The 25,326-nt window shown below is 43.8% G+C and overlaps 3 protein-coding genes across 13 annotated transcripts in view; 2 read left to right on the top strand and 1 right to left on the bottom strand.

Annotated features, from left to right (window-relative positions):
• The window catches only part of LOC147033171 (uncharacterized), a 64,157-nt gene extending 62,246 nt beyond the window's left edge, over positions 1–1,911 (top strand). The window contains exon 8 of the mRNA XM_085871908.1: positions 1,782–1,911. Within this exon, the coding sequence (XP_085728034.1) occupies positions 1,782–1,911 (130 nt within the window). The remainder of the gene's footprint in view (positions 1–1,781) is intronic.
• Positions 1–4,098, top strand: part of LOC147033170 (phospholipid scramblase 1-like) — a 145,711-nt gene extending 141,613 nt beyond the window's left edge. Inside the window, exons 7-8 of the mRNA XM_085871292.1 lie at positions 3,158–3,316; positions 3,709–4,098. Coding sequence (XP_085727418.1) covers positions 3,158–3,316; positions 3,709–3,747 — 198 coding nt within the window. The 3' untranslated portion in view covers positions 3,748–4,098. The remainder of the gene's footprint in view (positions 1–3,157; positions 3,317–3,708) is intronic.
• A 6,263-nt stretch (positions 4,099–10,361) lies between these two features.
• Positions 10,362–25,326, bottom strand: part of CREBRF (CREB3 regulatory factor) — a 91,512-nt gene continuing 76,547 nt past the window's right edge. For 10 of the 11 annotated variants that reach the window (XM_085871271.1, XM_085871277.1, XM_085871281.1 and 7 more), the window contains 4 exons: positions 21,388–21,577; positions 20,410–20,483; positions 20,141–20,263; positions 10,362–16,627 (listed from right to left, as the gene is read on the bottom strand). In XM_085871271.1, coding sequence (XP_085727397.1) covers positions 16,515–16,627; positions 20,141–20,263; positions 20,410–20,483; positions 21,388–21,577 — 500 coding nt within the window. In that variant the 3' untranslated portion in view covers positions 10,362–16,514. The remainder of the gene's footprint in view (positions 16,628–20,140; positions 20,264–20,409; positions 20,484–21,387; positions 21,578–25,326) is intronic. The other variant, XM_085871275.1, reaches the window with a different exon arrangement.

Raw genomic sequence — 25,326 nt, 5'->3', positions numbered from 1 at the left:
TTGGAATGATGAACCGGTTTAAAGTAAAGGTGGGATTGCACCAAGGATCGACTCTGAGCCCTTTTCTATTTGCAATGGTGATGGACAGGTTGACAGACGAGATCAGATTGGAGTCTCCATGGACTATGATGTTCGCGGATGACATCATGATCTGTAGCGAGAGTAGGGAGCAGGCTGACGCAAGCCTCGAGAGGTGGAGGTACGCACTGGAGAGAAGGGGAATGATAGTCAATAGGAGTAAGACGGAGTACATGTGCGTAAATGAGAGGGAGGGTCGTGGTATGGTGCGGTTGCAAGGAGTTGAGGTGGGGAAGGTGGATGGGTTTAAATACTTGGGATCAACTGTCCAAAGTAACAGAGAGTGTGGTAGAGAAGTGAAAAAGAGAGTGCAGGCTGGGTGGAGTGGGTGGAGAAGAGTTGTAGGAGTGATTTGTGACAGAAGGGTAGCTGCAAGAGTGAAGGGGAAAGTATATAAGACGGTAGTGAGACCAGCTATGTTGTATAGTTTGGAGGCGATGGCACTGACAAAAAACAGGAAGCGGAGCTGGAGGTGGCAGAGTTAAAGATGTTGCGATTCTCGTTGGGAGTGACGAGGATGGACAGGATAAGGAATGAGTATATTAGAGGGACAGCGCAGGGAGGACCGTTTGGAGACAAAGTGAGAGAGGTGAGATTGAGATGGTTTGGACATGTGCACAGGAGGGAAGTGGAGTATATCGGGAAAAGGATGCTGAGGATGGAGCCGCCAGGTAGGAGGAGAAGAGGAAGGCCAAAGAAGAGGTTCATGGATGCGGTGAGGGCGGACATGCGTATAATGCATGGTGGTGGGAGTGTCAGGGCGGACATGCATATAATGGGTGGTGGTGGGAGATGGGTGGTGGGAGTGTCAATGGAAGATGTGGAGGATAGAGCGAAATGGAGACGGATGATCTGCTGTAGCGACCCCTAACGGGAGCAGCCGAAAGAAGAAGAATATATATATATATATATATATATATATATATATATATATATATATATATATATATATATATATATATATATATATATATATATAATCACTTTTGTTGGTGCTCTAGATTTCAAATTATTTGTATGGCGTCTATGGACGTCTTCGTACCTGGTTATCACTGCTCGAAGATATAAAGCGGAACTTCTAATTAATTATGTCTCTTAATTACACAACACACCAGTGCACAAACACCACAAAATACACCACACAAAACTACACGAACACCATGCAAAACAAATCCTGGTGAGGTTCTGATATCTCCGATTGCTCTGTTTACTTAAGCCAGTTTTTGTTTTTGCAGTGATGAAGGTGCTGGGGTGTTTTGGATTGCTATCGCTTGCCAAGCTAGCCGTTCCTTATCAAGCTCTTCATTGGAGTGCTTGCTTGAGTGCTAAGCCACTTGGCGAGCACTCTACAAGCTGCTTGATAATGGAACCAGGCCTGCAGCCAGCTGGAGCAATGAAGGGCAAATGAAATCGGCTGGCTTAGGACTTTAGGGTCTTGAGTTTGAGCCCCTGTCGTGCGATTGAAATAATATCAGGTGTGTTGACTCAGCCTGTCATCCTTCCGAGGTCAGCAAAATGAATTCCAATGTGCTGGGGTAATAAGCCATTTGAGTATCCTGCATCAGTGGTGACCTGTCCAGGAATTGCACTGCTCAGCCAATGAAACTGCCTCGGCAATCCAATGCACCTCATGGCATGAAAGGAATGTTTTTTTTTTGGTTGTTTTTTTTTAAATCAATCATTTTTCTTCACGTATATCCAAGGCTTTCCTTTGAAAAATCTGAGACAGCGACTCACAATCCACAAGGCCTTGGGTCTGTAGCTCAACAGAATACTGCTCTCTGCTATGGGCTGGTGCTCAAGCATCACAACTGCCTCTCCTGGATTTTGTAGAATGTAAAGCTCTCAAAATTATTGGCATCTCATGTGATGGGGCCAAAACACAAGACTTCTTGCTCTCACACATCGCAGGCAGGTCGGTGGTCTCTTTGAACCCTCTATTTTCCAACATTGCTCCCTCTGCTCTCTCAGTCCTCTGAAGAAACTCAAGGATGTACTTATACCAGTAACCACCACCTGGTTAAATTTCCAAAATCCCAGCTGATTTCACACCTCCTCTCTTCCTCACTTCTGTTTGTGGAACCACCTTCCAAAAGTTGTCGTCTCACTCTTCCCTCTTGGGATTCAAACAAGCAGTGCACCGTCATCTTGTATCATCGCACCGTTATATTTTTTACCCCCTTTAACCATTCCGAACTCAACTCTCTTACTTGCTGATTTCAGAGTTTCCTTCTGCTCTCTCTTCGTTTATTCCTTTGCTGGTTGTGCCAAATTTCGTCCACAGCCTGATGGGAGTACTGCTCTCCCCTCTGGGCTGGTGCTCCCCCATCTCACCTTTCCCGGCTTCAGGCTGTGGAAACCAAAGCATTCAGGATCATTGGTATCTCCTGCGATGAGGCTGAGTCTTTGGGTTTGTCACTCTCTCACCGCAGGGAGGTCGGTGGTCTTTCTGTCTTCGACAGTCTCCTCTCTGGCCTGCCCCCACCTGCCCGCTCTGTCCGCAATATGTCCCCCCCCCATATTTTCACAAGGCGCTCAAGGTCCACCAGTAACCCCCTTCTGGTAAAACTACCAAAATCAAGAATCACTACTCACCTTCACTCTATCATTCGTCTTTTTCCCCACCTTTGGAACAAACTCCCACACTCTCTTCAATCCCACTATTCCCTCCAGGTCTTCGAAACAGTTCTTCACCACCATTGCTCATCTTCCCCCATCCAAAAACCACGATCTTTTCTACCCCTGTTCATCCACGCCAAACCCACCTCCTCCAAATTCCCTGCTTAACTTCCTAAAAGTCCCTGTAGTGTCAGAATCTGAAAGTTCCTGTAGTGTCCTACTTTACCCTGCCCCATTCTTCTCCCTTCCACAGATCTCCTCATGTCTCTGTTCCCCAATGATTTTTTTTTCATTCCCTCTCCCACCCCTCGTCCCCTGCTTCCCTTGTTGTACGTTCTGTGTGTTAGCTCTCCTTCGAGCCTTGACATAGTCTACAAAAAAAAAATGAAAAAAAATTGTTGACCCTTGCTCTTCCTCGTCTCACTGTTGTTGAAAAAAATTTGACACGTTCTCTTTGCAGATTCTGGATGTATCTGGTAATAGCATCGGTCTCATATGCAAGCGCTGGGGTGGCTGCTGCCAGGAATGGATTACTGCTGCTGACAATTTCACGGTGCAGTTTCCCATGGATTTGGACGTGAAGCTCAAAGCCAGCCTTCTTGCTGCTGCATTGCTCTTGGTAAGGAAGTGCTATTGGATCTCATGCTTCAGGGCATCAATGGGAGGTGATTTGCATCATTTATTTATTTGTATTGAGTCTGTGGCTGTTGACTGCATAATTTTCTGGGGGCACGGCTGTGTCACTGATGCAATGCCACCTGTTACCAGCAAGTTGGTACTCATTTTGCCAAACTCAGAAGGACGATAGGCTGAATCAACCCATCTGGTGTTAAATTCAACAGCAAAACAGAGGCTTGAATTCAAGACCCCACAATCTGAAGCCAACACCAGGCTTGTCTGTGTCATCTTCAGAAATGGTGGATCAGTGAGAGCAGACGTATACCCTTCAGTAACAGATCAGATGATTTGACTGTGGTTTATCTCATTTTTCTTCTCCCTTTCCTTTTGCAGGATTACACATACTTTGAAAATGTGGACAATGGAAACTAAGAATACCCGTTTGAAGCATTTCGCTTCACAAGTCCTGCACTTTTGAAATGTCTATCGATTGCAGTTGACATGTTCGAAGTGATGTCAGCTGGTCGGGCATCACAGCTTGTATTTTAGTTTGTGCTTCCAACGTCATATTCATACGAGGGATTAACATTTTAAATGTATTGTCCAGTTAATTACAAAGTATAGTTGGTCTTGACGACATCCTTACTTCCATCAGTTACTTCAATGGAGCATGTCGACAGAAGTTTTCACAAATGCAGAATTTGGATTGCTTCATTTTCACATCCTGATTGTATGTATGTTACACACACACACACACACACGTGGTGGTGGTGGTGGAGTGGAGGTGGCGGTGGGGGGGTGGTGGTGGAGGTGGCGGTGGGGGGTGGTGGTGGAGGTGGCGGTGGGGGGTGGTGGTGGAGGTGGTGATGGGGGAGGTGGCGGCGGGGGAGGTGGCGGCGGTGGGGGAGGTGGCGGCGGTGGGGGAGGTGGCGGCGGTGGGGGAGGTGGCGGCGGTGGGGGAGGTGGCGGCGGTGGGGGAGGTGGCGGCGGTGGGGGAGGTGGCGGTGGGGGGTGGTGGTGGCGGTGGGGGTGGTGGTGGAGGTGGCGGTGGGGTGGGGAGGGTGGTGGTGGAGGTGGTGGGGGAGGTGGCGGCGGTGGGGGAGGTGGAGGTGGTGGGGAGGTGGAGGTGGTGGGGAGGTGGACGTGGTGGAGGTGGCGGCGGTGGGGAGGTGGCGGCGGTGGGGGAGGTGGCGGCGGTGGGGGGTGGCGGTGGGGGAGGTGGCGGCGGTGGGGGTGGCGGTGGGAGGTGGCGGCGGTGGGGGGTGGCGGCGGTGGGGGAGGTGGCGGCGGTGGGGGGCGGCGACGGTGGGGGGTGGCGGTGGGGGAGGTGGCGGCGGTGGGGGGAGGTGGCGGCGGTGGGGGAGGTGGCGGCGGTGGGGGAGGTGGCGGCGGTGGGGGGTGGCGGTGGGGGAGGTGGCGGCGGTGGGGGGTGGCGGTGGGGGAGGTGGCGGCGGTGGGGGGATGGCGGTGGGGGGAGGTGGCCGCGGTGGGGGGTGGCGGTGGGGGGGTGGCGGTGGGGGGAGGTGGCAGGCTGAAAATGAAATAAAAAAATAGGAGGGGAGGGGAAAGAAAACAAAAGGTGAGAAATAGCAGCAGAGTTAATATGGGGATGAGGTTCAAAAATGTGGAGAAATGATTGGTTGTTGGAGGATGTATGGGGATGGTATGCTTGAGGAAGTTGATGAGGTCAAAACTTTTGCTCTTATGCACAATGAAGACTGTGTGATACCCTTTGGATCCATATTTCGTCAAGGAATATCATCACATTTTGGGGATGGTGTTGAATTTGTATACATGTCAATGTTCTGAAATAGAATAAATCTTAAGAATTATCCCCGTATTCACTCAATTCATCAGAAACTGGTCATTCCTAAGCCGAGTGCTGGCTTAAGATCTTCAGTTCTAGCCCTTGTCGTTACATGAAATATCACCAGGTTGGGTCAGCCAGTCATCCTTCTGAGGTCGACAATCTTACTGGAAACGGGGTGCTGCATCAGTAGTACATCCATGCTCCCAGCAATGGTGCAACCAGCAGCCAGCCATAAGCTACATACGAAATAAAATTTTAATTCTCTTTACATAGCAGTTATTCATTTGAATAAAACTCAGCACTTTTCAAGGAAAGGCTTGAGATCGAAAGAAGAATTGGAAAAGATAGGATTTCAAGAGATTAAAAAACGGTGAATGAGGGGCTGTGGAAACTCATTTGAGTTTGAACTAGAAGGGCACTCGGTAGAGTGCTTACCTCTGCCACTCAATGACTGATCCACAAGAACATATCTCGCCCAATACATTTTTGAAAAATCTTGCTATCTATCGTTTTTGGCCCAATCTCTCAATGGTAAAGAATCACTAAAAAAATTCGAGTAGCCAGATCCAGATTCGGATCTTCACCAAAATCCAATCAATTCTTCCTTGTCACACAACCAATCTCCACCAAATTTCATCCGAATCCGTCCACAACTTTGAGATCCACAACATAACACGACAGACAAACAAACAGGGGTGAAAACATAACCTTCCACCTTCAGTGGCAGAGGTAATAATCAGCCCTGCGATTCCTGGTGTTTGGTGGTCGTTCCACAGGGGGTCCAAAGTATCATTAAATCAGAGATGGTTAGGAAATTATTTGTTTGCCTTTAAAGTTGATCAGAAGTATTTTAAATCTATATGAGGTGCCACGAGGAGGAGTGATGTAAGAGACACATCAGCCATTTTGGAGTTAATGCCATATAACACTATTTTAACCCTTACCCTATCATCATCATATCATTAAAAATGTCACTTGCATCACTCATCATGGGGCCTCATATGTTGGTGGACAGGGAGCCCAGTGAAGTGTTTTTAAGGAGAGATGTGATTAAATCTATGCCCCTCCCTGATACATACTGGATGAGTTGTAAACACTTCAGAGCAAAGCAAATAGGCCAACTTCACAAATGACTTGCAGGAAGCAATGTTGTAACAGCATGACATCGAACTTCACTCTGTATAGCGCATACCTCCACCAGGCTGAACAATTTATGTTTTGTATCCCGCTGATGGGCCGGATCTGCATCCATAACAACCAAAATCGAATTGGATTGTTCCTGTCACCCACCCAACTCATCCACCAAGTTTTATCATAATCCAACCACAACTTTTTTAAATATCATGCTCTATATCGTTTTTCACCCCATCCCTCAAAAAAGTTAAATTATCAGATCTACATCCAGATCTTCATCAAAATCGAATCAATTCATCTGTCACACACCCAACCTGTCCAAGTTTCGTCCGAATCCATCGATATATACTGTTCACAAACAGACGGGTGAAAACATAACCTCCGTCCACCTTTGGAAGCAGAGGCAATCAGAGGTTCAATTAATCCTCTGACTTCGGGATGAGCATATTTGAACGATATGGTGCAGGTAGTAAAAAAAAAATTCCTGATTTTAGCAATGTATGCAATATAGGAAAATGGTAGGTCTAGAGTGACACCAAGCGCGATTCGTATTGAGAAAGGAGGCGCGATTGTTGCGACGTCGCTGGTACCGAGAGTGCCCTGGGAAGTGACGGCACTTCCCCCAAGCTCAGTGGACGTGTTTGTCCTCTATTAACCCTGTTTGTCGATGTGTATGACGTGCATGTGTAGCAATTTCACTACGAGATTAGATCCTGAAAAAAAAAATCGTGATATTGTCAGGACTCGGTCACCATAACTGGCCAACCTGAGACCACCAGAGATAAACTCCCAGGATGCCGGAGCAGAGGTGTTCGGATGGACAGACAGGTTAACAAATGGACCCACATATACCCTCTTCCTCTGGCGAAGGTAAAAATCAAATCTATGTATAAACAATAATCAGTGGCAAAGTGTTCCCCACCCCATCCCTCTCCCTTCCACAGATCTCCTAATGTCTGTTCCCCACCGTTTTGTCCTTCCCACTCCCGCTCCTCTCGTCTCATGCCCCCCTTGCTGTGCGTTGTGTGTTAGGTCCCATACGAGCCTCGACACGGTCTACAAAAAAAAAAAAAGTGTGATCCCCTTTTGCCTTGAGGACTGCCTCAACTCCATTTGGCATCAATAGTTTATGGAAGTTACTCGAGTCAGTATTTTCTAAACAGTTTTGCAATGCACTCCAGAGCAAAATCAGATTAATTATATAAATTTTGGTGCTCGATCATATGCATTGACCTTTCATTTATTCTGTTAAGATGAAGTTTCAGTCAAGAACTAAAAATAAAAAATGACCGTTTTTACAGCCATTTTTCCCTGCTGTGCAGGGGTTGGGCTTTTTTTTGAGGCAATGTTTTATGGCCGGATGCCCTTCCTGACGCCAACCCTGGTCGCCTCTTACGACACACTGGGATATGGTACACCTATTCTAACCGGGGCATACACCGGGACCAGTACACTGGCACTCATTTCGCCGAAAAAAGAGCAATCAGAGATTGCAAACCCTCACCAGGACTGCTTTTGCATGGTGTTTTTGTACTGGTGTTACACAATGAGACATAACGAGAATTGCCATTTTATAACTGCTGGGAGTGATGACCGGGTACCAAGACGTCCTGCTTTGATGCAACCCCGCTTTGATCAGACACCTAACCTTGACTCGTGACGTATTATTCATGATTCAATTGAATTTAGAATGGGATTAAATTCTGGCTGCCAGATCATGTCTGATCAAGTTGAAAAAAAAAAAAAGTATTCCCCATCATTAGTACATCATAAATGTGACGTTTCACGTCAATTGATTAAGCAGTGCCAGAGAAAACAATATTTTTCTTCACTCCAGTATGGCTTCCAAAACATGTGACCTATAAATTATTCCTGAACAAACTTTGTACACCCATGGCTTGAGGAACATTTGTGTGACGTTTCCTTACGATCTGTCCAACCGTTCTGAAGAAGATTTTTATGGGTTTTAGGGTAAATCCAATATGGCTGCCAAACCATGTGACCTACATCATATGTGTGAACCTTTTGTTCCTCATGGATAGGTGGTCACACATGTAAAGTTTCACCTCAATCTGTTCAGCAACTTCAGAGAAGAAGATTTTTGAAGTTTTTTTTTTATTTTTAAACAATATGACTGCTGAATCACGTGACCAATAATGTCAATTTTTTTTTCTGTTGACCATTTTATCCCTAGCTGGCCATCAAAAATTTTCATACTGATCAGATGTAGCGTTCTACATATGCAATTATGACATCATAACAAAGGCACCTGTGACATCAAAAAAAAAAAAATCACATTCCCCATGAGTACTTGCCACGTGATGCCGACATCCACTCGGGAGAGTGCAAAACCTCCACCGCCAATACTGCTGGGTCACTCAAGTGAACCTTATATCTTATTCATTAAATGTCAACAGTGCTGAGAGTTATAGTTATTTTCTCCAACATTTTTTTTTGGGGGGGAGGGGGTTGGAAATCACTTAAACATGTAAAAATGCAAAAAAAAAAAAAAATGCAAAAAAAAAAAAAATCGAAATTTTGTTGAAAAAAAAGTTGCAAAATTTTTTTTCTCCAACAATTTTTTGGGGGGGTTGGAAATCACTTAAAACACGTAGAAATGCAAAAAAAAATTTCTTTTTTGGGGGGGGTAACAATTTTTTTGGGGGGGTTGGAAATCACTTAAAACATGTAAAAATGCAAAAAAAAATTTTTGCTTAAACAATTTTTTTTGGGGGAGGGGGTTGGAAATCACTTAAAACATGTAGAAATGCAAAAAAATTTTTTTTGGGGGGGGGGGGGTTCAACACCACTTAAAACATCCAAAAATCCAAAAAAAATTTTTTTTTCTCATTTTTTTTTGGGGGTGGGGGTTGGAAATCACTTAAAACATGTAGAAATGCAAAAAAAATTTCTCTAAATTTTTTTTGGGGGGTAACAATTTTTTTGGGGGGGTTCGAAATCACTTCAAACATGTAGAAATGCAAAAAAATTTTCTCTTTTTTGGGGGGAGGGTGGGGTAAAAAAAAATTTTGGGGGGGGGTTGGAAATCACTTAAAACATGTAGAAATGCAAAAAAAAAAATTTTCTCTAGCAATTTTTTTTTTTGGGGGGGGGGGGACAAAGTCCAAAATTTAATGTCATGATCCTTGGACCATACCTAACTCCCCCCACCAAATTTCGTCGAAATCCATCGAGGAGTTTTTCCGTAATACTGTTCACAAACAAACAAACAAACAAACAGAAAGGGGTGAAAAGAGTAACCTCCATCCATCTTCGAAGATGGCAGAGGTTAAATATGTGATTTTTCAAGTTAACAGATAATTTGGAACCAGACTCAGTGATGTAATGGTTCAAGCGTCCCCTTTGAGCCTGGGTGAACCCCAGCCGAGTCACACCAAAGACTTAAAATGGTACGTTCTACTTCCTTGCTTGACGCTCGGCATTTAAAAGGATAGAGCACGAACAAACAACCGTAGGTTGGCAACAAACAGTGCAGGATTTGACGGGTCGCATGGCCTTCAACTGCGTTAAAGTCGTTTATAAGGGAACTCGGATTATATTAATCCTCTGGCAAGAATGATGGACGAGTTGGAGATGACAAAAACCATTGCCGTAGGACTGAACATTCTTCATGGTTAAGGGGAGTGAGTGGGGGTGGGGGAGGGCTTGGAAAGAGAGGACAATTGACCATCTCATTCATAATATTTGTCCCACCTTTATCAAGTAAACAGTCTGAAGTGGAACCAAAGCCATATATTAGGTGACGTAAGGATGGCGGGTGAAGGCTGCAAGTGAAACAAAAAAAAACCTAACTTGTACATAGGAAGGAAGGATCAAGGGAGATGAAAATGGTCAAAAAGTTATAAAACTGTTCCTAAATTCTCTTTTGGATCTTCTACACAAATGACATGCAGGGTCATGGACACCAGCGTGCTTTTCACACAAATTACGAGGACATTAATGAGACGACAACACAGCTAAGTCAACACGGTCTGTTGGATTTGAACAGGGAATTAGAATCTCAACGTGAGCCCTGGGTTCACAGTTCCAAGTCAGTTGTCAAGACATTCCTCCATGGGAGGTGGCAAGGAAAGAGACAAAAGACGTTTTAAATGTTTATTGAAGAGACAAGAAGCCTGGCATGGTGCAAGACAGCTGTGGCAATGACAATGGTAACACGAAAGCAGCCGATTCCAGCGGTATGAAAGTCCTCCAAATACCATTTTCACTCCATTTGCAATGGCAAAGAGGAAGAAAAACAACGAAAAAAAAAACCAGTTCCAAATGAAATCAAAAACGATGAAAAAAAGAAAGAAACAAACTGTAACTACAATTACAAACTACCAATATTTCACCCCATTGGTTTTTGCATGCAGAATTAAGTAGTGCAAGATGCAGTTGAGTGACAGAATTAGTAGTGATGCAATTGTGTGGATCATAAGACAAATGACTGGATTTCTGATGATAAGAGGTAAGATTGTTATTAAATTCAGAGCCCAGAAGCATTTGCACGATAAAACAGAACAAATTGCCAAATGAGAGCAATCTATGCCCGAAAGCGGAGTGTGGTCGGTACCACGAGCATCCGCGATGAGAGCGAACGGCGAGATCTGCCGCGCATGCGAACGGGTGCGAGTTCGGTGGAAGGTGACGGTCAGTGGCAACGAAAGGATGAAAACGACTTTCAGTTTTTCCCCCCTGGACAATCATCGCTCCAGCCAAACATCAAGTGCTTTACGTTTCGGGCTATAAAGTGAAAAATATTTAAATTACAAAGTGCATATATTGTAATAGATACTATTCCACGCTATGTCTGTGCATTAAAGCGCATATATCGAAGGACGTACAAAGACAAGGAAAAGACATGGAGGGACAAAACCATTGGTCCGAGTTTTGAAAGCACAAATAAGCGTAGGCACAGAGGGAAGAAGTTCCCACATACTCTGGACAAGGATAATTGTTAGTTTTATTCGATTTTTTTATTTTTTATTTTTAATCATAGCACCTTAAGCAGCAGCAACGACTCTTTAAATTACCGACCGGACCACACGACGATCGATTAGCCAGTTACCTTACGTAGGCAAGGCATCCGGTCAGGCACGCAGGCAGAAAAAAAACAAAACAAACTCAGCCGAACAAACTGAACATTCATAAGGGTAGCCTCATGTCTCGTACGAGTAAAAGGCTCGAATCACTGGAGCACTCAAACCATTATGTGCAGTGCTCGCGTGCAACGAAAGGGATGGGTAAAGGGAAGACACGCGAGGAGCATAAAAAAGAAAACGATTGAAATAACAGGAAAACTAAAAATATGTATAAATTTAAAATGGGAACTGATAACAGACGGGGATAGAGATTACAACAAAGTACAATCTGGTTGGATTAATTATCAGCAGCGAGACGGAGACAAATCTCAAACCACGAAAAACCACCTCCGGCAACTTCAAGTATCAGATTTCAAAAACAGGAAAAAAAAAATTAAAATAATAAAAGCCACTTGTCGACTCGACTTCCTGTGGACAAAGGTGTTTGTCCATTTAGAAAATACGCAACGAGGTAGACAGACACAAGTTCTGCCCAACCAGCGGCCATGTGCAACACTCGCAAGCAACGATCGAACGTCCGAAGAGCATGCTTGAACACACATCCGACGGATCACCGCCCAGAAACGTCTCAAAGCTCAGGTTCACTTCTCTTACCGCATCGGCCTCCATTTTAAATGAAAAGCTGGAGGCAAAAACCTCTACAAAAAAAAAGAAGCTCTACATCTTACGCTCATTTCCAATGAGTAATAATAATAATAGTAATAATAATAATAATAATAATAATAATAATAAATGTAAGTAACACTCTCACCAATGGGCCAATCACCATGTCATGTCGATCTGTAGGACAGTGTACAATATTTAGGATCCAACAAAAGGCCGAAACATTCAAAGGTTAAGGCAGCTGACGTTCTTAAAGCATAAAGCAAATTATAAAAACGGCATTAATACATCTTTTGTTGGCTTTTTTTTTTAAAATGAAACGAACCTAAACCTGGAATTTGTGTCGATATGCACAAGATGTCAACTGTGAGAGAAGTAAACTGCAAATTTGCAGCTTCATCTATTGTGCCAGACTAATATGGGAATGTTGATGAACAATTTGTACGCATCAGGCCCGATAAGCAGTTCCGACGGTCGTTTGTGCCTCATCCCTGTAATCGACGTTTCTTCGTGGGACATCTTAATGAGGGAAATGAGAGTTCGGGAAGGCGAGGGTTCACAGTAGCTTAATGGATTTGCGAAAATGAAGTCGGTTGACTCAGACCATTATGCTACAATTTATCTTCACGTGAGCAGCAGAATGAAGAACAAACGATTAACGTAGAATCGCATTGCTGGAAAATGGAGGTGGGTTATAGTGGAGTGCTGGGGGCAATAACCATTTGGTGGTCTCATAAGTGAAGAGGTTATTCCACACCCAAGTGACCTTGGGTGTCCTGTGGTGCAAGAAAGTAAAAATATAACAAACACTTTACAAATTACAACGGAACAAATGTTTCAGCGGAATGAGTAAACTATAAAAAAAGGGATAATTTAAAATGTGTTACATCAAACACCCATTTTGACATCCATTACAATCTTTGAATGGGATCACGCCTTGGCTCGTCTCAAGCCCACTCACCCGACTCCCACCCTAGCCCCCCTTCTCCTCCTCCAACCCCAGCCCCACAGATAAAATAAAGGGCAGCCCTCACGGTGAGGGCATGCAAGGACGACGTTGCACCATGGAAACTTCCCACTCAACGCCCCCCTATCTCCCCCTCAAAAAAGAAGACAACCAATGGTTTTGGCCTGCAGTTCCCGTTTGGCGATGACATTTCATGAACCTGTCGATGAGAGAGTTTTAACTTCTAGGCAACAGCTCAATAGGCCTTAAAACTCGACATTCCACTGTTCGTGATATCGAGTCGGAATACGGTCAATAAAACGGGATTGCTCCCCTAAAAGTGACGTTCGTCACAAAGAGTTCCTTATAACGGGACTTGACTATTCATATGTGTTCTGGGCATACAAGGCCTTTCTAAACAAAAAGACGCAAGATGCTACATTTTTACCTACAAAATGCAGCTCCAGTTTTCTGGATTGGTCAAAGGTGTGCATGTGATGCAGCGAATGGGTTGTCCCATGTCCAGGTGTGACGGCGTGGTTCAGCACGGTTCATGCTTTGGCACGGCTGCACCATGTTACACTTGTTTCTGGCTTGAATGAGAGATTCAACTCACGGATGTGTCGGATTTGATTAAATATTTGAGGAGGGGGGGGGAGGAAGTGAGGGTCGGGTTGTCAGGGGTAAGATGGTCCATACGTCCTGTCCCCCCCAAATTATTCAGTTGCTTTCACGGGATTGACATACACGTATTACCTCTTAGACACAACTGAAAGGAGACCGAACAAAACATGAACATAAATGTTTCTAAATGTCCACAGGGGTTCATTTGTAAGTGACAGGTAAAGACACAAAGACTACCCTGTACAATGACATCATTTTCAACATTACAGTGTAAGCTTGTGTATATGCAAAGCATAGTTCCACCTACATGCATCTATTTCATCGTTAAGATTCCCATCACAGACACACTTTCAGATAGAAATGTAGCATTTAGATTGGGCCTAACCCTCAGCAGCAAGATAGGGAGTGATAAAAGCTTTATCCAATGTATCCCATACAAAAATCCTTCTGATGCTCCGACGGATGCAACGAGTGCAAACTTCAGATGTACACGGATGGTCGACCAATGGCCACAAGACCAACACCAATGCGGAGGTTGCTTCTACAGAGAATCACATCACGATGGTCATTCTGATGCGGTTTGTAGTTTGAGAGTCTGGCTGGAAGAATCAACGGTCTCATCATCGAAGCTCACTTTGGCTAGTCATGCAATGAGAACCAGACCATCGACTCGTGTGGAAACTTAACGAACAGATACCACAAGTATCTATTGTGAGCTGGTACTGCCGACAACAGTTCCACAAAAGAAACCACAAGCTCATGGAAATCCAGGGATCTTGGCAGCACCGGCCTAACATCCAACTATAAAAGCTCACTACAGAATCACAGGCAAGGCACAATCGGCTCAGTACAGACAATATCCCGACTACACCCGTGGGATCCGCTCACCTTCCCAAAATACACAAGTAACGCCCCACCCATCGATTTGTGGTCTGTTTTTTTCACCTCACTTTGGCCCATTCACCTTTCCACCCCCTCATTCAAAACTAAAAATAATCATCTCCCTTTACTCCCCCATCCACCACCCTTAATACTTCATTCCGGTGCGTCAGCAACCAATCCCAACAAGCCTTAACTTAATTACTTAACAGCACCGTGCAATGTTTCAAACAAACATGCCCTAAGCCTTTTACAGGCTAACAATTCCGATGGAAGTGGCAGCGAGTTTAGAGAATATCGAATTTGTACGAAAAATAATAAAAGGTTCATTCGTCGTCGTTAACATTCGATGCTTGCATGTAAAATCAAAATACGACACCATTCACTTGGTATTTCATGTACAGTGAAGGACTTGTCAACATTAAAATGACAAACATTTCAGAATGAATTGTGGTTTCATTTCATTTGGTTGCACCCCTCTCTGCCTCTTCCCCACCACCCACCCCCCTCAATTACATAAAGAAATTAAAAATATAATCCCTTGCATTACAGAGGCAAATGTCCCACCTAAAGAACTTCTCTTGCCTAAAACAAACCAAGGCCTAATCCAGCCTGTAAACTCACTACATTTCCACCAGTACGTTACGTTCTCAGCTTCGGATTACTTTGTTTTGGTTTTGGATTACTTCATCGCCCGCGTTCACAATTTCAAGAAAGGCGTCCCTTTTGAAAACGAGGGCCCCGTTTTTATCTCCGACGACTTCAGGACCATTTTACTCGCACACAAGTGGAAGAAAGCACCAAAGGATTTGGTGTTTGTGATCCTTTAAAATGTACACGTACGAAATGGAATCAGCAAACAGTTCTAAACTGCTGGCCGAAATGATGAGCCAAAGAAACAACCAAATCTCAAAGAGGAGCACAACACCACCAACACACACAAAAAAAAGAACAAAGTGCAAAATCATCTTGCAGGTATCCCTCGAGTTCGAGGCAAGAACCATACGGACCTCTTACAACCTAACCACTCCCAAATAACCTTGCAAGTCCAGGAACAAAAACAAAACGCAAAACCCAACAAAAACAATACGAAGTACAAATCAGTATCTCCAAAGAAGTAGAATATTTAAAGGTAAATGACCTTTCCTTCCTACATGTCATTTTTTTAGTTTTGTTTTTTGCAACACTGCATCATACAATAGTTGAACCGGCCGTGAGCTCATTTACAAAGTACACGTACCAGTTAATTAAGCACTGGATAAGATGTTGTATCCACATGTCCATTTCACATACAGTTACAGGTGGGCAGCTTAAAATGCACAGCAATTTTCATTGTGATGTTACACCATTGACTTTTAAATGGCCTGAGATATTTAGCGACAAATCTTGGCAGAATGTACTTGAACGCCTACATACAAACATTGTTGCTTTTTACCGAGTCTTTAAAGTTTCTATTTAGCACAAATCTCAGATTCTTGGATGTGCCTTCCTGCACGGATTTACGACTCCAGTCCCTTTTTTTCTGTCCTTAACCACGCTGCAATGAGTTGCTTTTAACTCTCGTACTGTCACACTGTATGCACGTTTCTCTCCGTCGTTCTCCTCCACTCCCACAACCAATTCCCTTGCATCTTTCCCTTTCCCTTTCATTTCCATCCCTCTGCACAACCCTCCTCAATCTCCAAGCTTCTTCCTCCTAGCGCTCTATCATTCTCCTCCACCCCTCTGTTAAGGTGCAACTGACAGCACTGGAGCAGCAAAGCCAGCAACAAATGGTGGCATAAAAGTTACAACGAACATGGTGGCAGGAAGTTATCAAAAAAGGAAGTTCTGGCAGAATCAGCCAGCAATCCTAGAGATCTCTCTCTGAGGGATAGAACAAGTGTGAGGGACTAAACCCTTTGTTGAACTATTCTCAACCTCTGCGAGCCCCAGATCATCTCGGCAAACTGCCCTGTAAGCCAGCCAGTATCACAAGCTCCTCGCCTCAACACCACAAACATTACCCCTTTCCCAACCCACCAGTACCATGAAGCTAGCTAGCGGTGGGGGAAGAAGGGGGGTAAGCAGTTGAGGAGACGAGGGTTGACTGGCCAGCTCAGTCTCCACTGGGGGAGGCTTGTGCAAGGTTCAAACTCCCCCAAGGATCTCCTGCAGCTGTTGCTTCGAGAACGCGATTGACAAACTCTGGAGTATGACTGGCAATTGGACCTGGGGTGTTGGTGGTTTTTTTGTGGGGGTGGGAGGGGGAGAACGAAGCAGAGACAGGATTATTATACAAGTAAGCTAAATAGTATGATCACATATAACCTTTTTACACTGAAAAACAGTAACTCTTCTAAATTATGACTCAAACTACACTTGGAAAAAATTTAACTTAGAGACAGAAAAAGGGCCATATACATATTTATGCAGAGGAAAGGGGTAGGGAGAGAAGGAGTGAAAAAGTAAAGTTGTAAATAAGACGAGAAGGAGTAGGATGGAGGATAAAAGAGGGGGAAGAGAAATTGGAGGGAGGGAAAGAAAAAGAATGAGTTTGGGAAAAGAAGGAAGGAAGGAGAATATTTGGATGAGGTTTGGGTAAATGTATCAGGCAGACACAGGAGGGAGACAAAAATAGCATTAGTTACCATGCACCCCAACCAGAGTTGCTGCCCAAACCCGGGCTCTCTCGCAGGAGGCATATAGACAGTGCCTTCAGAAAGTATTCCCACCCCTAGACTTTTGTCACATTTTGTTGTGTTGCAGGCTGAATCTAAAATGGATGAAATTTAATTTTTTTGTCACCGATCTACACGAAATACCTCATAATAACAAAGTGAAAACATGTTTTGAGAAATTTTTACAAATCAATGAAAAATTAAAAGCTGAAATAAACTTTGGAGAAGCGCCTTTGGCAGCGATTACAGCTTCAAGTATTCTTGGGTATGTCTATCAGCTTTGCACATCTGGATTTGGAGATTTTTCTCACATTCTTCCTCGCAGATTTGCTCAAGCTCTGTCAAGTTGGATGGGGAGCGTCGGTGAACAGCAATCTTCAAGTCTTTCCACAGATTCTCAATGGGATTCAAGTCTGGGCTTTGGCTGGGCCACTCAAGGACTTTCACATACTTGTTCTGAAGCCATTCCAGTGTCGCTTTGGCTGTATGCTTGGGGTCATTGCCCTGTTGGAATGTAACTCTTCGTCGCAGTCTCAGGTCTTTTGCACTCTGAAGCAGGTTCTCCTGAAGTTCTCTGCATGTATTTGGCTCCATTCATTGTTCCCTCTATCCTTACAAGTCTCCCAGTCCCTGCCACTGAAAAGCATCCCCTTAGCATAATGCTGCCACTACCATGCTTCACGGTTGGGATGGTGTTAGATGGATGATGAGCTGTGCTCGGTTTCCACCAGACGTAGCGATTTGCATTCAGGCAAAAAAAAATCAATTTTCATCTCGTCAGACCACATAATATTTTGCCTCATGCTCTCAGAGTCTTTCACCTGCCTTTTTGCAAATTCTAGGCGTGCTGTCATGTGCCTTTTTCTCAGGAGTGGCTTCCGTCTGGCCACTCTCCCATACAGCCTCAATTTGTGAAGTGTTGCAGAGACTGTTGTCGTTCCAGCAGTTTCTCCCAATTCAGCCAAATAACTGTAGTTCTGTCAGAGTGGTCATTGGGTTCTTGGTCACCTCCACGACCAAGGTCATTCTTGCCCAGTTGCTCAGTTTGGTGGACGGCCAGGTCGAGGAAGTGTCTGGGTAGTTCTATATTCTTTCTATTTCCTAAGGATGGAGCTCACTGTGCTCTTGTGAACTTTAAACACTCCATAAATTGTCTTATACCCTTCCCGATTTCTTTGCATCCTCAATTATATCTCGGAGTTCTACGGACATTTCCTTGGACTTCATGGTAGAGTTTCTGCTCTGACATAGTGTCAACTGTGGGACCTTATATAGAAAGGTGCATTTCTTTCAAAATCATGTTCAATCAATTGAATTGGCTACAGGTGGACTCCATTCAAGTTGTGGAGACATCTCAAGGATGACGAAAGGAAATAGGATGCACCCGAGCTCAATTTGGACTGCTGTAGTAAAGGGGTTGAATACTTCTTGACGAATGACATTTCAGCTTTTCATTTTTAATTAATTTGTCAAAATTTCTCAAAACATGTTTTCACTTTTACTTTATGGAGTATTTTGTGTAGATTAGTGACAAAAATATTTTTTAATTTAATCCATTTTAAATTCAGGCTGTCACGCAACAAAATGTGACCAGTCGAGGGGTGTGAATACTTTCTGATGGCACTGCAGAATAGTCAATCCGAGCTAAGTTAAAAACGTCATGTTTCCATTCAATAGGAATTTTTGATTGTTGTGGGCAGTTCAATCTCAGCAAGTGTTGAGCAAAAACCGACAGGATGGCAAACCCACTTGGTATCCACTAGTCGCGTTGGTGGTTTTAGGTGTGCTACAAGGCCCGAGAGAAAGAATGCATCTCTTAGCGATATCAGAACATGAATGTGTATAATCTCTGAGCAATAAGCTCACATCTTGTATGCTTAATATTTAGCAACCTCTCACCTCACTTCTGCGTAGTTAAGCTTTTAAAAAGGAGCCAAAGAACAACTAGGATCATTATCGGCCAAAAAACGTCTTTCCTTTCGGTTTGACTCAAAGTATATAGGCTCACACGCTATCTCATTATCAAGCCATCATCTCATCGTGCATCCGCAAACTTTGGGAAAGGATCATTATAAAATGCTGGCAAAGTTTGCATTGATAGCCCAAACTGGAATGGCTAAATTACATGGAAATGCAATCTCATGGGCAACATGGTTCCACCCCAAGGTTGAGTGGTGCATGGAAACAATGCAATGTTATTGAGATGGCCCCAAACTAAAACGAGCACAGATTAGTTTGCCGACAAAACTACCAATGATGCATTTGTTTGGGAATGCCCTGAAATCTTTTTCTTTTTTCCTTCCTGCCTTACAATGGCCCAACGTGTGTGTGTGTGTGTGTGTGTGTGTGTGTGTGTGTGTGTGTGTGTGTGTGTGTGTGTGTGTGTGTGTGTGTGTGTGTGTGTGTGTGTGTGTGTGTGTGTGTGTGTGTGTGTAAAAGTTTTCCTCCAAAAAAAGCCAGGTGAATCATGGCCGACCAAATCTCAATTCATTCATTTAAGATTTTCAACAAGCCCCATCAAACTTCAACAATGGACTTGGCAGCTACAGGAAGTTTCAATACAAACAGCTTGTTCAGTGTCTGATAAAATATCATCCTGACCATCTTTAATGACAGCACAGGGAATCGAAGGACACTAAAGATGTGCTCAGATCTTTACATTCGAGCATTTCACTCCAGTTTACCTTCAAAGGAAACACTGCCCAATTCTGTTTATTTTCGGAATGGAATAAAAGTTCTGGTGACCCTCTCAAAATACTCGTCATTGACTTTACATAAACCCCAAGAGCATCATTATTCGACATTATCGACGACTCACTTCTGTTTGTCTGTAAAACGGGGTGTCTGCTATTATTCATGCAGGAATGTGATGTTATGCGAGTAATTGATTGGTGGTTTTGGGATGCGTTGGATCTATGAATTGGAGGAAAGCCAAGTTTAGACATATCGCAACATTCCACTGCACGAACTACCAATTGTGACACAGGCCTCTTTATAACGAAATGGCTTTTCTCTAAAACCCAAATCTTTCAACATGTCTTCAATGTATTGGCAAATCAGTGACCTAGGGAACAAGCGACGTGCTTCTGCAACTTGGCACTCATGCTCTCTTCATCACCGTTGTCTGGCTGTTGAACTCGTTGCACGATGTCTGCTTTTATAGATCGAAGCACACGGAGTAGCCACTCTACACACACATTACCAAACCAAGAACAGAGGAAGTTGAAGAATAAATCAACTTTCTGTAAAGGTAGTGAGTATTAAAATGAAGTAAAATTGAAAAGACATGGAGTATAAAGAGTGAAGGATTTAAAATGGGGAAGTTTCACTTACCATGCTCTGCATCAAGTCCATACAGTTTTAGTTTGTTTGCCTCGTGCTGTGCTTTCTTCTTAAGTCGGCAAGCACTGGAAGAGAAAAGGGAAAAACGTTGAAGAGGTTAAATGTGGGAGTTTGAAAAGTGGAAAAGATGTCATAATCGAATGAAGGGATATTTTCACAATTTTTCCATCACTTTCATATCAAAGTAGAGCATCAAGGCAGGCAGAAGAGTGGACAGATGATGAGTAGTAGTAGTTGTACAACAGGAGGATGATGACAAGGAGTAGAGGAGGAAGAATAGTAGAAGAGTAGAAGAGAGGAGGAGGAGGAGGAGGAGGGGTAGGACAGAGGAGAACAAGGGGTAGGGCAGGAGGAGGGATAGGAGAGGGGAGGGAGGGATAGGAGAGGGGAGGAGGAGGAGGGATAGGAGAGGGGAGGAGGAGGGGTAGGAGAGGGGTGGAAGAGGGGTAGGAGAGGGGTAGGAGAGGGGAGGAGGAGGAGGGGGAGGAGAGGGGAGGAGGAGGAGGGGAAGGAGAGGGGAGGAGGAGGAGGGGTAGGAGAGAGGAGGATGAGGAGAGAGAAGGGGTAGGATAGAGATGGAGGAGGAGGGGGTAGAAGAGAGGAGGGTGAAGAGGAGGAGTAGAAGAGAGGAGGAAGAGGACAAGGAGTAGAAGAGAGGAGGAAGGGGACGATGAGTAGAAGAGAGGAGGATGGGGAGTAGGAGTGGAAGAAAGGAAAAGAAGGAGTAGAATAGAGGAGGATGGAGAGTAGGAGGAGGAGAAGGAGGAGTAGAGAGGAAGAGGACGAATAGCAGTAATAGTAGTAGAAGAGGAGGATTAAAAGAGGCTGACAAAAAGAGGATGAGAAGAAGTTGATGAACAGAAGACGAGGAAGAGAATAAAGAATGATGAAAATCCTTTAGTGTTAAATCTACATTCAGGGAAATGTGTGATGAAGTGAGAGGAAGGGAAGAATGGTGGAGGATCGTACCGAGAAGCGAGCTTGTTCTTTTCTTTGCGCAACCGTGGGCGTGCAGGGAGGGGTAGCTCACACACAGGAGTAAGCTCGCTGATCTGGTGGTTGAGTTGTTTCAGCTCATCGCCAATTTGCTTCAGCTTCTGTGGGCTGGGCGTCACATCTTCCACAATGGAGCGACGGCAACGCTTTGTGCCACGCTTTACTGAATCACAGAAACATGGAAGGGAACGTCAGTGCTGAGTGGAGATACAGTACAGTATAAACTAGAAGGGCACTCGGTAGAGCGCATACTTCTGCCACGTAATGCCTGATCGACAAGAACACATCTGCCCCATTACATTTTTGAGACATCATGCCATATGTCGTTTTTGAGCCTGATCTCTCAATGGTGAAGAATCACTTTAGAAATTAAATAATTCTCATATCTGGATCCGGTTTCGAGGTTCACAAAAATCGAAAAAAAATTGTCCTTGCGCCATACCCAACCTGTCCACCAGGTTTCGTACGAATCCGTCCACAACTTCTTGAGATATCGTGCTCCGTATCATTTTTCGCCCCATCTCTCAAAGGTGAAGAATCACGTAAAAAATTCTAGTCGTCCGATGCGGATGCAGATCTTCACCGAAATTGAATCAATTCTTCCTTGTCACACACCTAACGTGTCCACCAAGTTTCATCCGAATCCATCCACAACTTTTTGAGATGTCATGCTATTTATCGTTTTTGGCCCTCTCTCAATAGTGAAGAATCATTTTAAAAATCCAGTCGTCGGATCTGGATCTTCACCAAAATCTAATCAGTTCGTCCTTGTCACACACCGAACCTGCCCACAAAATTTCATCTGGATCCGTCCACAACTTATTGAGATATCCTGGAGACAAACAGACAGACAGAAAGGGGTGAAAACATAACCTCCTTCACCTTCGGTGGTGGAGGTAATTATCATATTCCAAAAGCAGATAATAGTGTGATGTGATATATATATATATATATATATATATATATATATATATATATATATATATATATATATATATATATATATATATACACATACATACACACACACACACCAAGGTGTGGTGTGTGTGGGTGCATGCATGTGTTTTGGAAGCTTCACTGAACCTAACACCCACATGTTGCCGCATTCGTATGTTCATCAACAAGAAAAATATGCAACGCATCCCTCGACAATTCATACATTGTTGCAAAACTTAGACAGAGAGCCATTCAATATTATCCCCTTTGATAGAGGTAAATTTAATTTGGTGAGAATCAAATTTTAAGGGCCATTTTACCTCAGAGACCACAGCCACCAAGGTGTGCCAAATTTATCACAAAATAAATAAATAAAACCCCAAGAACGTTAGAACGTTAGAATTCTTCCCAATATTGTGGCAGTCGAGTCTGAGATAACACAAGTGAATGATAAAAATATTACGAGACGTCCAATATTTTTTGCGAGACGCGGCTCTAAGAGTGCTCCACGTTGTTCTTCTTGTTGTTCTTCTTCTTGTGAAGACAAAACCTTTAGAACTCGGCTCTTTTATATACAGGATCCGGATCTCCTTAAATACTAAACAAATGTACACATCCTCGCATTGAGGGTGCCTTTTGAGAGCGTCTATCATGAACTTTTAAATATATTCAGACATTTGCTTTAAAGTTTCAAAAAGTTCACGTTACTATTTAAAGATTACTACATTTAATGTATTGTAATTTCATAAATACACTATTTATTTCGTAAATACGTAAATACACTATGACGGGTCTCGCTATTGGCTTAATCAAGGCACGTGACGAAATATCGGAAGTTGTTGTCGGTTTTTATTATTTTTTTTTTAAGCCGACAAAACCTTTAGGACGCGGCTCTTGGACACATTTGTCCTTCTTTATTAAAATAAGCATCTCAAGCCTTAGAAGATATCTGTCTGCTGGCTTGAGGCGTTTAATGGAGACTAGCATCGTAGCTCATAAAAAAAAGTGTTATAAATATTTCACAAGTGTTTGGGTGTTTGTACGTTATTCTCTCATGGCCGAACCGTAGCAACCTAGAGGCCCTAAATTCTGGTTGTAGGTACTTCAGAATCTGCCTCCCCCCACCTCCCCCCCTCACACCACCCACCACCCGCAGGCAGTGCCAGGTAGCCCCTGCTAGTTTGATATCTCAAAATAAAATTTGTTGTATGTCGATGTTCACGTTTTTTTGCAAAGATGACAGCCACCACATTTGGCACACAGAACAAGTCTGACCCAGGGATTGTCTGAAGGGTATTTTCATCCAACACCTCAATTTTTAAAGACCCACTCCCCCCCCCCCCCCAGACCCTTTAAAACCTTAAGGCCCCAAAAACAGTTGAAACCCTTTAAACCTGTAAGACCCATAAGACCGTAGAAGACCCGTAAGACCTCAAAGACAGAAAGGGGGTAACTTCCGAAGACCCTTTTGACCCCCCCAACATCCCATCACATCCACCCCTCACCCAAGAGCCATAATGACTGCCTCTCCCCCCACCCCAAGACCTTTTAAGACCCTGAATCCCCCAAAAACCCTTTAATTCCACAAAGAAAACCTTTCCACACCAAAGACCCTACACAACCTTGAAGACCCACACCCACCCCCCTCCCCAACTCCAAGACCCCAAAAACCCTCAAGACCTTGAAAACACTTTAGACACCAAAGACCCCTTTGACCCCTCAGACCCATAAGATCCCTTCAACATTTTAGGCACCTTTAGGTTTTTTTATACCATTTAGACTCCGAGAACCACAGACCTTTATACCCCTTAAGTCCCTTTAGACACCTTAACACCATTTAGACACTCTTCAGACAGGTTGGATCCTTGACCATTTAGAGCTACAGACGACTTGGACCTTTTTAGATCCTTTTTACAAGTTTGAGAGATTTGGCCCTTTTTTACATGTTTAAAAACACAGACTATACTTTTTTCAGCAAGTAATGAGCAAACTCGAACCACCCAGAGGGTGGGTACTCTGGTGTGTGTGTGTGTGTGTGTGTGTGTGTGTGTGTGTGTGTGTGTGTGTGTGTGTGTGTGTGTGTGTGTGTGTGTGTGTGTGTGTGTATACACACATACGTACACACACATCTATCTATCTACTATACTAAAAAAATAGAATATGTTTGTATGTATGTGTGTTTGTTTGTTTGTCCTTTATAGGCGGCTGAACCGTTGGATGGAATGAGATGAAACTTTGCATGAGTGATCCTTGGGACATGAGAACGGACATGGGGAGGTCAAGTTCAAGGTCAAAGGTCACGGGGTCAAGGTCACCGGGTAACTTCAATTTCATCCAATCGAGACGGGACCAACGCCATTCGACAGATAACACTGGTCAACAATTTTTTACTTTCTGAATGTTGTCTAGATTTCTACAAGTGAATTAGGGTATTCTGGCACTGCTGAATCAGGAAATGGCATCCGTTTCTCTCCATCAGGTCAGGTTTTTGTGCTAAGTTGATTTGAAAAAAATCAGATCTTGTGACAAAATCAATTACATTTTTGTGGCATTATCAGCTGATTTTTGTCAACACATATCATCCTAAACATGTTTTTAAGAAAAAAAAATGTTTTGCCAACAACATTTATTGATTACATGATAGAAACATCGATTACTGTCATCTGAATGGTGGGCATTGATAAAGGTAAGTACAAGTAAATTGCATGTTGCGTCACCACTGTTCAAACTTCAGGGCTTGAACTTCCATTTCTTCGAACTCCTGGAATGTTCAGCGGCAGGGAGGTCTCTCTTCAGATTCCAACAGTAGTCAGCCATCATGACTGCGTCCCAGCGACCCTGATACCTGGTCTCCATCTCCTTCATGTCCTGATGGAATCTCTCCCCCTGCTCGTCACTCATTGAACCCAGGTTCTCAGGAAACCGGTTCATATGTGAAAATAGGTAGTGCATCTTGATGCTCATGTTGCAGCC

The sequence above is a fragment of the Eptatretus burgeri genome, chromosome 2, assembly GCF_056783735.1.
Source record: "Eptatretus burgeri isolate ZD-2024b chromosome 2, Ebu_testis_v1, whole genome shotgun sequence".
Taxonomy (NCBI): domain Eukaryota; kingdom Metazoa; phylum Chordata; class Myxini; order Myxiniformes; family Myxinidae; genus Eptatretus; species Eptatretus burgeri.
Note: the sequence above shows the minus strand (reverse complement) of the source record. Positions and strands in the feature narration are given on the sequence as shown.